General features: G+C 37.8%; 1 protein-coding gene across 8 annotated transcripts in view; it reads left to right on the forward strand.

Moving 5' to 3' along the window:
* The window catches only part of BICRAL (BICRA like chromatin remodeling complex associated protein), a 102,433-nt gene that overhangs the window by 43,348 nt on the left and 45,452 nt on the right, over positions 1 to 13,633 (forward strand). For 4 of the 8 annotated variants that reach the window (XM_052806090.1, XM_052806087.1, XM_052806089.1 and 1 more), the window contains exon 12: positions 614 to 4,423. In XM_052806090.1, coding sequence (XP_052662050.1) covers positions 614 to 1,416 — 803 coding nt within the window. In that variant the 3' untranslated portion in view covers positions 1,417 to 4,423. Of the gene's footprint in view, positions 1 to 613; positions 4,424 to 5,020; positions 5,211 to 5,769; positions 5,939 to 6,954; positions 7,152 to 13,633 lie in introns of those variants that run through there. The other 4 variants (XR_008237954.1, XR_008237956.1, XR_008237955.1 and 1 more) reach the window with 3 other exon arrangements.

Consider the following 13,633-nt stretch of genomic DNA (forward strand, 5'->3'; position numbering starts at 1 on the left):
ATATATTTGGTCTGTTCGGCAGAGAAATATTTCTGAGTTTCTTTTGACAATAGTCGTGACTCCTGCATGGTCTCAATTCTTGTAGGGAAGAATCTGTGAGTTTGCTGGCAGTCAGAAAAAACACCGCTGTATGAAGCATGAATACTCTTGGTCATCTTAATGAAGTCTTGCTTTTGGAATGTCTTGGCCACTTAAATAGCAGCATGTTTAACTAGGCTGTTGTTGAATGTAGTAACTAGAAACATTTTTGTATAAGATAACAGTTACTGTTCGTTCAAATGTTCTGCATAGTCTGCATATTTTAAAAGATACTCAGGGGATGTATTGGAGAAGGTATTGGTCTTCCAGATACCATATTTACAGAGTTGGAATGCTGGAAAGTGCCGTTAGTCTGGTTTTACAGTGCACATACGTGTGTAGTATGCTGATTAATTTGGTGATAATATCCTACAGTGGACACAGCAGAACACTTAAGCATGTGTATATCTCTCAAAGACATGAATCTGTAGGCTGTGGATGTTGTTTGTATTTTAATACTCAGAAACTACATTGGGAGTGTCTGTTACTTTGATTTGTAGGTAATTTAAGTAAAATGTTGCTACTTAATTTTCAGATGGTTATCAGGCCGACTTTTGTTGTTCTGCCAAACAATTTGATAAAACATCTGAAGAAGCACAGTCTGGCAAAAGTGACCATCAGTCTAGCAAAACATTACCTTCTCGAAGTCAGACTACCAAAACCCAAGCCAGAGACCGACCAAAATCCAGCTCAGCAGAGTCCACAAATCACAGTAAACTTCCTCTAGTGCCTAACAACATTCTGACACCACAAGAAGGAATAGCTTCTACTAAAAAATCGGAGAGCCTCACTAAAGCTTTAAAGTTTGAAAAAGCTAATTGTTCTTCTGAGAGCCAATACATGGCCCTTTCTGAAGAAAAGATGGCTGGGAAAGATCTTGCCAAGTCCACTGAGAACTCCTTGAGTTCTGAAGACTTGTCAAAAACTGTGTCAAGAGGCGGTCATGGAACACACAATAAAATATCAAGGAACACAGTTCAATCTTTCTCAAAGGTAACGTGTAATAATTCCCTCCAAGACAAAACTCTGAGGAGCTCTCCAAAGAATGAGGTTTTACATCCTGATAACAGGAAAGGCTCTGGTGAACCCCAGCAAGACTTACTGCTCAGTAAGAGTTTAGAAACTACATTTAAAAACATCTTGGAACTTAAAAAAGCTGGCAGACAGCCACAAAACGAGGCAACAAGTAGTGGCTCAGTTGAATTAGAATTTCCTAATTTTTCACCTATTGCTTCACAGGAAAACTGCCTGGAAAAATTTATTCCAGACCACAGTGAAGGTGTTGTAGAAACTGACTCTATTTTAGAAGCAGCTGTAAATAGTATCTTAGAGTGTTAATAGTTACAGTACCATGGACAAGTTATGTTTCTCTTAGCAGAAGCAAATGTGAATGACACCACAAGTACAGCCTGACATGCATTTAAGGTTAACCTTTCTAAACTAGATTCTGTTCTGTGTTTGAGAGCAATACTCATTGTGGTTACAGTGAGATAGCCAAGTAAAGTTAATCCTTGTTAGAATGCAGTCTGTTAGGGCCTTACTATTTCAAGTATTATTATGATAGTGCTTTTGATAATTGTGCAGTACTGCAACACAAGGTTGCAGGTCCTTAGGCCCTATGTAATATGGTAATATACTGACAATCACAGTCATTTGAAAGGATATATTTATTAAGAAAATGTTTTTAAAAAGTGATGGAAGCAACAATTCTCCCCTACCCTTCCACAAATCATCACATTTTTAGTTTTTCTGGAAAACCCACTGTACCTCTATTCAGAAGTGATTATTTGCTTTGTTAATGAATCTGAGTTCTAGGATTCTTAAGTTGGAAGGATATCATCAGTGTGTTTACAAGGCTTCATAATTTAAAGTGCTTTTCTATTGCTTTCTGAGCAGAAACTAGTACTTGATGATATATTTGTAGTGGGTAACTTTAGTCTGTGGGATGGTATTACATGATCTTAGTCACAGTGGCATGATATGAAGTAATAAATGCTTGACTAAGGAAGGTAGAATGGGAGCCAGTAAATGGCAAAGTGTACAGGATGAGGCCATGATAGAGCCATGAATTTATATATATAATACATATATATGTTAACTCTTGAGGAAAAGATTTTGCATTTTATAATTGGATGTAGTCAGCCTTGAGTCTTTCTGAAGTGGTATAAATGTTTTTTTTAATTTGTTGGTTTTTTTAGACCAAGTGTCAAAAGCACTTTTATTTGAAAACTGTTATGGTATTTGTAGCTTATATTTTAAGAGGACATTAGCCTTACTCTGATTAAATTTAAAGGCCAGTGTTTGTTTTTTATTTTTTTTTTGCTTTTTGCTGTCAGAGAATGTTAAATCATCCACCGTAGCAGTCATAATCATCAAGATATGTACAGACCAAAGTTGATCAGCAATCCCATTGTTTAAACATATCGAAAAGTGTGTAATTATTAATTCATATTGTAGAGCCAACTGAAACCATTGCATGGTTTGTATTTGGCTTACTGTCATGTTGTTAAGATAGAATCTTATTATTTTATTTATTTATTTTAATCTATGACATCTTTTTTTTTTTTTTTTTTTTTTTTGCTGCCCATGCTGCTTTTTCCTAGTTTACTTTGGTCATGAGTGCTTTTGTGCACATAAGCGCACTGACATTTGTCACGTGCATGTAGTACATACGTCTGCTCAGGAGGATACAGCTTTTGTGGTTTCTAAGATATGCTCATGTTCTCCCCCAGACCTTCTCCGCAACTTCTTAGAAAAATTATCAGCCATTTTCCAGACTTGCTGATTACAGTTTTCATGATACGGAGGCTCATTGTGACAAGCTGTGGTTGTCAGATTGCCAGGAAAGAAAACAAAAGGTTTTGCTGTCATGTAATTCAGTCCATCTGAATAGTGCAGAAGGTGGCAGAATTAGATCCTTGTGACAGTAGAAGATTACAGTGCAACTCAGTACTGAGCTACAGTCCACTGTCTGACCACTAAAGGAAACCAATCTAGAAAGCAATGTGAGAAAGATGAACTTACTTAAAATTCATTTCCCCTTCAACGTGAATGGAAATAACTGGTTTTGTATGTTACTAATTGCCATTTAAAAAAAATGTGCCAACTTTAAAGTACATGTTTGTAAAAACCCGACATTCCCAAGTGTTGTATAAAATATTCAAGGTAATAATAAGTATTGCCAGTTTTAAATTTTTAGTTAGGTGTCCATAGAATAGACTCTCAGGCGATGAGTTGTTTTCTTATTGGCAAAACTGACAATATAGTCTTCACCTATTGCCTTTTTAGATTTAATAATACGCTCATGGCTGTGTATCCTGATGTGTATTTTATTTTATCATTTTGGAAATTTAATTAATTGAACTATCTAGGAAGGAAGACAGTAAGTTACACAGCTGTATGTTAACTAGTTACATTTTTCTTCTATAGGGGAAAAAAAAGTAAAGTTGCACATTCATTGATCCACTTGCTTTTTTTACCACCTCAAAATGGGTATGGGGTTTCCAGCCTCTCTACAGCAAATACGTAATTGAAGTATCAGGCTATGTGTCTTCTATTGGATCTTGTTTGGGGATCAGGGACAATGGCATATAAAAAGTGACAAATTACAAAAGGTAATAATCATGGTTGATTTGGTCAGACACATTTCTCTGAGCTACTTAAGAGAGGAACCCATTGAACAATCCTAGCAAGATTAATCTTAGATTGTTAATGTTCTGTTGTTCACTCCTTTGAATTCAGTTCTAAAGGAATTCTGGTACGTGGTGAAGCAGTAAATTAAAGAATTGTATTTTTGTTGTGCTTAAAAAAAAAAGTATGAATTTATTAATCATATGGGCTCAAGTCCAGCAAAGTATTGTGAATGTGCATGACTTTAAACATGTTTTCATTATTTTGCTGGATCAGCATTGTGATTTCAATGTTATTTAATACTGCCTAATATTAAAACAAATTTTAAACTGGCAATTAAGAAAACTATGTTCATTTTGAAGATTTTAGTATAATTTATCTGTTAGATTAGGGAGGCCTTACAGACTGACTTCACTTAAAGAGGATGTGTCACTTATTGTCAGTGTGGTATGGACTTTATTTGCTTAAATACCTTCATTTGTAAAGTATGTCTCACTTGAAATTGCTTTGTATACATTTTGTAAAAATATTTATAAAATGTTTTGTAAAAAAAAAAAAGTATAACAAATTGCAGTTTATTTTGTTATGTTGGATAAATACTGTTAAAAGACACAAGTCAGTAAATATATTGTTAATCCATGGATAGGAAATGTTTAGTTGGAGATTACAAATTGAAACAACCATTGCAATACAGCCAAAGATTTGGGAAAAACTATCTGTGATTGTCTTGATTTAACAAAGTTGAATGTTTACATTTCCAAAAGAGGATTGTTCTCAGTTTTAAGTAATATGGTAGCAAAATATTCTTAGTCCTGTGCTTTTTATAATGCAGCCCTGCTATAAGATATTTAATAGGCCAACTTTCCATACTCTTTATGAATCTTTCTGAACATATGCTGTTAGGATTTGGTTCGTGTGGCATTATAACTACATATAGTAATGCTGATCTCCAAATAACAAGATTGCGAATGGTCCTGCTCTTTTGTCATTAGAAATCTTGCCGTGCTGAGGTTACTGAGACACGTTCTCTTTCTCCAGAATGTTTTCACAAGGTAGAGGGGGCATCATCTTCCTCATACCTCGGGGAGATGGAAGGAAAAAAGAGGGATTTTGTTAGTCAGCTGGCCACCTCATCCATGCTACATGTTTCAGAGTTGTGCCAGTTGTATTTGGTTATAGATAACAGTGTTTGCAGTATTTCCCATTCCTTCCTTGTGGCTGTGAGACGATATTACAATTGCTGGTGATATAATGCTTCTTCCTACTGTTAGAGGGGTGATGAACCTTTTCTTACTGTGATTGAATTTTTCAGAAAGTATGCTGAGATTCTGATCTAGTAAAGCTCTTATGCTTGGAACTTCAACACTTTTATTTTTGGAGGCTATGAAAACGAAGGATTGGTGAAGTGCACTGCCTCTCAACTTGGAGTAGGGCCTGCAGTGTTAAAAGGTAGAAATCTTTTATGGTTAGTATTCGTTATTTTGTCAATGAGACAAAATAAACATGCCTTTTGAATGCTTCCCACATGGATTCAGTCAGTAAAAAAATGAATAAAGTTAGTTATATATTATTTTAATCTCTGTTTGGGTTAGGATGGCTAAGCATCTTGGATTTTTTTTCTCTTTATCATATCCCTGTAGAATTACCAGGCAAACTTTCTTGGTTGGGAAACATTTGATGTACAATTTACTCTGCAGCTGTCTTCACTTTAGAATATCTTTTCATTACAAGAACGTGGTGTATTTTTTTAATTGCCTTTCAATAGTATTTTTATGGTGGGGTTTGTTACATTTATTCCAACATTCAGGACGGAATTTCTGAAGATTTGGGCATACATGTTAATGCATAGCTTATTTAAGAAAGAACACCTTTCATTTTGAGGATCCGTACAAAGAAAAAAAAATTACTAGAATAAGCTTGGCACAAGAGAAGGTATGTAATTTTAAACCTTAGAGAAATACCTCTTTTCTTCAGGAAGTGTTTTCTTTATAAGGCTTTGAATTTTTCCTTCAGAATTGTACACACTTTTTCTTGGAGTTTTCACAACGATGTGTTTGTCAGACAGCTTCAAGAAATGCAAGAAATTGTCTTCATGACTTGGGGGTCAGCTGTCACTTTGGTTAAAGAAAGTCATTGCAGAAAATACACAAGTTCCAGTGAAGATCTGAACAGCAGCAGCTCTGGTGCACAGATACAATACACTGTATACAGATTTCACATTGCAGTAGTGGTGGGTATACTGAATTACTTGTTTATAATTTATGGATCAGCATTTGTCTTTCTGTGCTACTAGTCTTGCAACTAGTCATTGTACTGGAAATTAAAAAAAATGTATCCATAATAATGAGTTGCAATAGGTAAACATCAAGCAAGCTTGAGCAAGCTTGCTGTACTAGGGAAGAAAAAGATAAAAGGACACAAAATGTCCAGCTGAACCAGTATTTTTGGTGTAAAAGCAAAAACCTCTAAAGTTGCCCTGTTGTGTGCCTAGCATAAAACCCTGCTTTATGTTTTTCTAGACTTGATATACAGTTTTGTGGGGGAAAACGTTTTACAAACGGAGGAACAAGCTAAATCAGAATGTAAGGCTCTTCTGTAGTAATACTCTTTGCTCGGCCTCATACGCTAGCTTTTGTTTAGGTGGGTGCCATTGTTTCTGCAGATTACTAGCCTTCTGGAATGTAGTGCTCAGTCTTCACTGCTGCTTTTGCACTGCAGGATTTTTTTGGAGGAATTTTTTCCAATTTTTTGATCCCCCATCTGCCCTGCTCCGAAAAGGAAATAATAGAATCATAGAATTGTTTAGGTTGGAAAAGACCCTTAAGATCGAGTCCAGCTGTTAACCTAAAACTACCAAGTCAAATGAGGTGTTCTCATTTGAGGTGATTTGTTGCAACAATATTAATGAAACAACAGCAATTTTAGAATTCAGTGCTTTGAAGGGGAAGCAAGGTTAGTTAGTCCATGCTGATACATCTAGACAGCTTTTAATGTTTCAGTTAGCTTTTATGTCTACATAGTTTTTCATTACATAGTGTAGTCATACTAGAGGCCAAATTTTCAGAATTATCCTGAACTCTTGGCTATACAAGTTCTTACTGTCGTATGTTTATTACAACTTGTGCAGATAGTAATGTTTCATTCTAATGAATTTACCAAACCAGGCGTGTCCTGATAGAGCTCCACTGTCTCTGCACACCACTGAGTTGGAAGTAATGTAGACCTAACTCTGACATTCCTTTCTAGACACCTGGCACTTAGGGCCTGATCCACAGTCTGTTGAATGAGTGGAAGGATGATTTTCAATTCAGGATTATGGTGGTAATACTTCTCTTTAAAAAATAAAAATAAAAAAGCATGAAATTTAATTGATACGATATCCTTGGGTGGAAGGCGATGCAAGGACTCTCAGATTCTACAACGATGACCATCTCAGCAATTAGGTAGGTAGCATTATATCATTAATGGTGTTATTTTGGGTGGTGATTGAATAAAATGTTCTCATATAAGCTGCTATTTTTTTTCCTCTAAACATTATACACTTTTAATAATTGCTGCAAAGTTCTGAAAATACAAAGCTTTACTCTGTCCTGTGAACTTTGACTCCAAATGTTCATACTGACATGTGAAACCATGCGCAAGTCATGGTGAGAAATTATTACAAGTAGTTAACGTTAGTAAGTGGTACGGTGGCTGGAATTATAAAAGTGAGCTAAAATAGTTGACATTTATATGAGGCTAATATCCTGTCTGGATTACTGTGATCAAAACTAAAGTTCAGCAGCTGAAATGAAATTCAGAAATTACAGATTGTGAAGTTTAATTGGAGAAGTACAAGGCTGAAATCATTAAACTAATGCATGACATTCCTGAGCTGCATCTCAGCAATTGGATTCTCCTTGACTTCAGGCTTTGGGAATTACTTCAGAGATACTCAAAACTGCCAGCTTTTTGAAATTACCAGATGGTGCATAAACAACACTGGAAAAAGGTGCTTGTTTTTTAAATTTTTCATATAACTTCTAGAGCTATGATCACAAATCATGCTGTTATTTTTGTGAGTGGATTCCATTTGCTGATGAGTCAGGCAGCTAATAGGCTTCAAGGGAGCTGCATGCAGAAAAACTCAGTTAAAGAAAATTCGGCCTGATTTGGCTTCACTGATTATTGTTGGAAGTCAAGAGGCTAACATTATAAATATGGGTATTTAGATGCTGTCGTGGTTTAACCCCAGCCAGCAACTAAACACCACGCAGCTGCTCACTCACTCCCCCCCACCCAGTGAGCTTTTCTTACATTGTGGCATTCAGCCACTGAGCCAGCAGTGACAAAATACATACATAAATGTCTGTTTTGTTCTCTCGAGTACTTTTAAGTGCTGTAAACAATAATACTTCTGCACTGTTACTGAATTTGAATTTTTAAAAAAATTCAGTTCAATTTGAAGCTGATTTAATCTCAGAACTTCCAAAGTCTCATTCCAAAATGCAGTAATACACAGAAACTATATATTTGTTTTTAAATTTCCTAATAGATCTTTTAGGCTCTTTTTTTATCCATACTGTGGATGACATGTGTGGTGCATATCCTTTAAGTGAGCAGCAGCAGAAAATAACACTGCTGGAAACCTGCTGTAGTTCATTTCACAGCTTGATATTCCTAGGTGTACCTGAGGCTGACAAATGGCAAACAGAATAAAAATGCATGTGGCTAATATTACTGAGTTTGAAAAATTCAATTTCGCCTTGCTTTCAAGGTAAAATTAATCAGGGATTTGGAAGGCCCCTATTAACAGGGGCAAATAACAGATCAGTCTGCTGTGTCTGTGAAAGGTTGGATACCGAGTGCTCAGGAGCAGGGACTCGGAAGCCTTTGTGTACAGAGAAGGAAATTCAGGTGAAGCTGAAGGGGGCTGAGGCTCCAGGGTTTGGAAGAGATGAGCAGGAAGGTAGGTAGGTGCACGTGGGATGGATTTTGCAGGGACATTTGAGATTTGAATGACTGAACTTGATTTTAAAAACACAGGATGCCTTGTACACACAGGAAGTTACACAGGATTGTATTCATTTCTGTATTAGAACACATAATTAGCATATTTTACATTATTAAAACATACTGTGGTTTTTTCCCCTTGCATGTCTGTGGAAATACCTGGATGGTACTGGGTGAAGAATGAATTTAACATAGTGAATGTTATGCTTGGATGTAGATTTGTATGTCTTATTGTTGCAAGGATGGGCTCAACACAACAGTGTGAAAGGTGGTTGTGAAAAAACATACCTAAGGTGCAAGGTCTGATTTTAAATTGAGCAAGAACATTACTAAAAATTGTGAGTAATCTCCAAAATATTGTGGAACTGGGGAAGTGTTTTCATGATACTGAATGAGCATCATTGGCAACATAATCCTTACCAAGAGGTAAGGAAGGCATGGAATCTATTTACTACTGTGCTGTTTTTTTCTGAGGTTAAGAGTAGATTTTGAGTTGTTACTGAAAATGTATACAACCTTATGACGCCTGTAATAATTAGTATTTACTTTGTGAGAATGCATTGTGTTACTCATCTGTTAAGGAGGGCAATTTTAATTCTGTGCTAGCCAGTCTGAGAGTTAAAACTTACTTCCCAAGGAGTTGAACGCCTGCTTTTCTTAAAGTTGAATTACACCACGTTTGATCTGTAAAAGCCAAAAGAGAGGTGCCGCCCTGCTCTGATTTTTTGTTGTTTTATCCTTTGTCAATCAAATTTGAAGCCCCTAAGGAAATAAGCATTCTCAGATACTTCTAGCCTTAAGTCACTTGGACCTGTTTCTGCAGCAGTGTTCTGTCAGAGACTGCCCAGTTTAATTCAGAGCCATTGTGATCAAGCAGGATCATACAAATAATCATAACTGTGTATTTGTGCTCCCATTTTCCTTAAGTGAGATGTAATAACTTTTGGGGGAATTTAGGTTTATGTCTTAAATTTGTAAACTCTCTACCTAAGAGACTCCCTTTGCTGTTTTCCTTGCAGATGTGTTTAGCATGTACCCCAAGCAGGATGAAGGTATTTTTCTTTCTTACCTGGCCAGTTTAGTAGAAATAAATACTAATCTAGATACCAGGGAAAGATTATTGGTGACGGTGTAAACTGGAAATTCAGTTTGTTTTTTGTTTTTTTGTTTTTTTTCATCTGCCATGCTCTCTCAGACCTGAAGGTGCTAATAGCAGTTTATGGCTACAACTCTGATACCAGGGTCCAGGCATTGAAAGGATGCGAGACTGAAGGTTGGAGTTAACCACGCCACAGGTGGTGAGACTGGGTTAAGGGAGCCTCAAAGTGTTACAGGCAGATACAGATCTGTTTGTCTGCACTACAATCTAAAGGCAATATTTGACTTGAAATCCAGTTTTGTTGTGTATGGAGAGAAGAGGAGAAGAAGCGGACATAAATTGTCAAAGTGTGTTGTTTTTAAGAAGAGCCAAAAAATGAGGATTTTTGCTTGCTTCTTGCTTCCCTTCCTTCACTTAACAAGGCTGCAGGAGCTTTAGCATTGGTGAGCTGACAGTCTTCTGTAAAAGGTTTAAAAAAAAGAAAAGGGAGAGTGGAAAGCAGAATACTCAGCTTTGTGTGTGTGTGTCCATTCCAGAGGTAGTTCAGTAACATCAGGTTCTGTGCAAATAAACAGTAGGTTTCAATTGTCTGCTGCTAATTATCACCCAAATTTGATTTGCACGCTCTTCAAAGGGACTCATATCTTTCCATTTAGTTATTTGTTTCAGTGTGATGAATCTTTAATTCAAACCAAACGTGGGTCAGTTTCCAACTGGAAAAAAAAATGTGAGGAATGTGTTTATCCGCGGTCATATCAGTGTCTCTCTAGTTTCATATATGTGGTGATTCATGGCCTCGGTGGGGAGGTGAATTTGTGTCAATCTGAATTGGCTTTGCCTGTTTGGCACGTTTGTAAAGGGTTTGGTCAGTTGTAGAAGAGCTTAAATAATTGTGTCTAATGGAATGGTTGTGGTGGGCTTTGGGTAACGAGGGGAAGTTTTAAAGTTATACGGATGTAACCAAATCTCATTGTGAGTACATTTTTTCCTCTGATATTATTTCCCTTATGCAACATCAGGTCAGTTGGTCCTTTGCACACACGTTTTTTCTACTCCAGTAGTTCTCTCTTTAATCTTTATAGGCAGGCGATTTGCTCCTCTGTAGTGATGTAGCCTACAGTGTCTGAGGGCATTGAAATAATGGTTGCATGCCTTTCCTCCACCAAAAGCATCAACTACGAACTATAGGCCTATAATGAGAAAATAAGGCAATTTAAGAAATGTCTGATGCAGTCATCGACTAAGTAGGTGTCCAGCACTGCCTTAGAAATCTTGCAGTGCTGTGTCGTCTGGACATTGTCCTGGGCAACTGGCTGTAGGTGATCCTGCTTGAGCAGGGGCGTTGGACAAGATGACGTCCAGTGGTCCCTTCCAACCTCAACCGTTCTGTGATTCTGTGCCAATAATATTCAGCAAAAATTGTGAAGAAAGGATATTTAAGCGTGCAGTACTAAATGTAACTTTAGTTTCACTGACTGCAGTTTTGAATTGAACTTTTCGGGGTCACACACGTGATGGGTGTATTGAAAAATACATTGGCTTCAGTTCTTCATGACCTAGAAAGAGAATTATATCATCAGAAACATGTTAAAAGATTGTTACCAGTCAAATGCTTAGTATTTTAGAAAAGATAGGTGCCTGTATGATTATTTATCCTGCTTAAGGGAACATATTTTTAATTTTTCTGCTCTCGTGGATTAAGTGCAGAGAACATGTTAGCACTGCCCTGTGCACATTGTCACACAGTACATTCATGTGCTTACACACACTCGCCACATTCCTACCTTTTGGACCTGCAATTATCCTTGGCTGTCAGACAGCTTTTTAACTACATGACTGCCTGCTCTTCTTCCAAGGATGCCTGTCTCAGTGCGCAAGACAGCACAGGTGGGTACCTTGTACTATAGTCAGGTCTATCTAAAGGCTTGTCTGCGTGCTACACAAAAGTTACACCAAGCCTAATGAGGCCAAAGCCCTGTCTGAACAGCATCTCCATTTCCTAGGTAAGAGTCTGTCCCCTAGCAAAATGCTTAGCATCAATTCTCGCTTCCTCAGCCTCCTCCAAGAGCCAGATTTCCTCCTGTGATTGACTCTGCGGGGAGGAGAGCACCGATCTCCCAGATCCCTGGGTACATCCCAGGTACAGATACCAGATCCCAGTACTGGTCTCTGTGAAGCCAAAATAGCAACTGGCAGTAAAGTGCATGTCATCTTCAGCAGAGCTGGCTCTTGAGTAGTTACCAAACGCCACAGCTATCGATCCTCTGCTGGGGAGTCTGCTATATGCTATAGCTCCTAACTCCAGGCAGGCAGTCATAAAGCATTCGCTGGATGGAGTGAGTGCTCTTCATTTTAACAGGCCTTGCCTGTTTTCACCATTAAAAATACTCAATGTCCATCCTCACCCACAGTCTCTGTTACCTAGTCTGTTAGCCACTGCTGCAGTAGCTGCCAGCTTCCCCCTTGAGAACAGTCTTGATCTCTCCCTTGAGCTCATGGTGAAAGCAGTGCTGGCAACTGCTCTCTGAGCACAGATGGCAAACTTAGAAGGTCCTTGTTCAGACATACAAGCCTCTGCTTTTTCTGCACCTTGAAATCAGTCCTTGTGATAAAAATTTATTATTTATTTAGTGCCTTTGTGCTGTAATGGATCCAGCCAAAGAGCAATCTGCCATCCAGCTGGCTAGGCACTTAACAGCCACAGCAGGGAAAAGGGTAAATCCCATCAGTGAACCGCTGCCTGTAAAGGTGGTAACGAAATTGTTAGCTAGCCCTGGTAATGGGTAACAGCTATTTACTGTTGCATGTACTTTTGGTACAGATTGTTGTAAAAAATTGTATTCAAGACCGTGCACTCCTGTTTCCTCTTCTGCTTGTAGGAACGTGTAGACCTTCCAGGGTCAGCATCCTCACAACCCAGGGGTGCGCAGTGCTGGCTGGGTGCAGAGGTTAGAGCCTACCTTAGTTGTTGGGATGCTTGACTGCACTGAGCCTGATGCAGGGGTCTGGCCTCCTTCACCCTCAGCCAGGTGAGTGGGTTTAGGCTTAAATCACTTGTACCTCTGGATAACGAGTTTTGAGGAGTGTTGTTTTTTTTTTTAATTCTTATTTTCCCAAGAGAAGGAAGCAGGAATTGGGAGCAGGTAGGCAATAGAATCTGGGTAAAAGCTAAAATTTGCTCTGCAGACCCATTTTTTCTGCATTTTGACTACTCTTCAGAAAGAAATGGCATGTATAGGTTCTGTAAGCACAGACACAATAGTACTGCAAAGTGTGAATTTCTCCTAGCTGTCTTAATGGGGTGTTGATTTTAAACCTAATTTCACTGCTGCTTGCTATGCAATTAACACCCAGTTAATACATTTGGTTAGTTCAGCTGTGTGGTACCATACTTTGTGTTGGGCTGGGTGTCAGTATGGACACTTCAATCAAAACATCTGTTTAAGATAAGTGAGTAGTCAAAAAGCAAACAAAATCTGAGGCTATGGAAGCAGGAATAAGCCAGGAAAAGCTGGTAATATTGTAATTCTATTAAAATTAATTTGAATAAAGCATTAATTTCTGTTATGCTGAAAAAAACATAGCAAAAAGAGAGAGAGAGTTGAGAGCCAGGAAATTAAAAAATGTTTCTGTGGGATTACAAAGGTATCAAGTAAAAGGGAACCTGGTGAAAAAGTGGCTGACGCAGAGAAGGTGAATCAGATACCTCCATGTAAACTTGAAATACAGGAGAACAGGACAGCTAATGAAACAAAGATAAGCATCAAGTGAGGTAAAAACCCCTTTTATTAAGAATATAACTGTTCCAGAATAATAACAGATTAGTAGTTACTG

This window comes from Harpia harpyja, chromosome 13 (assembly GCF_026419915.1).
Source record: "Harpia harpyja isolate bHarHar1 chromosome 13, bHarHar1 primary haplotype, whole genome shotgun sequence".
Lineage (NCBI taxonomy): Eukaryota > Metazoa > Chordata > Aves > Accipitriformes > Accipitridae > Harpia > Harpia harpyja.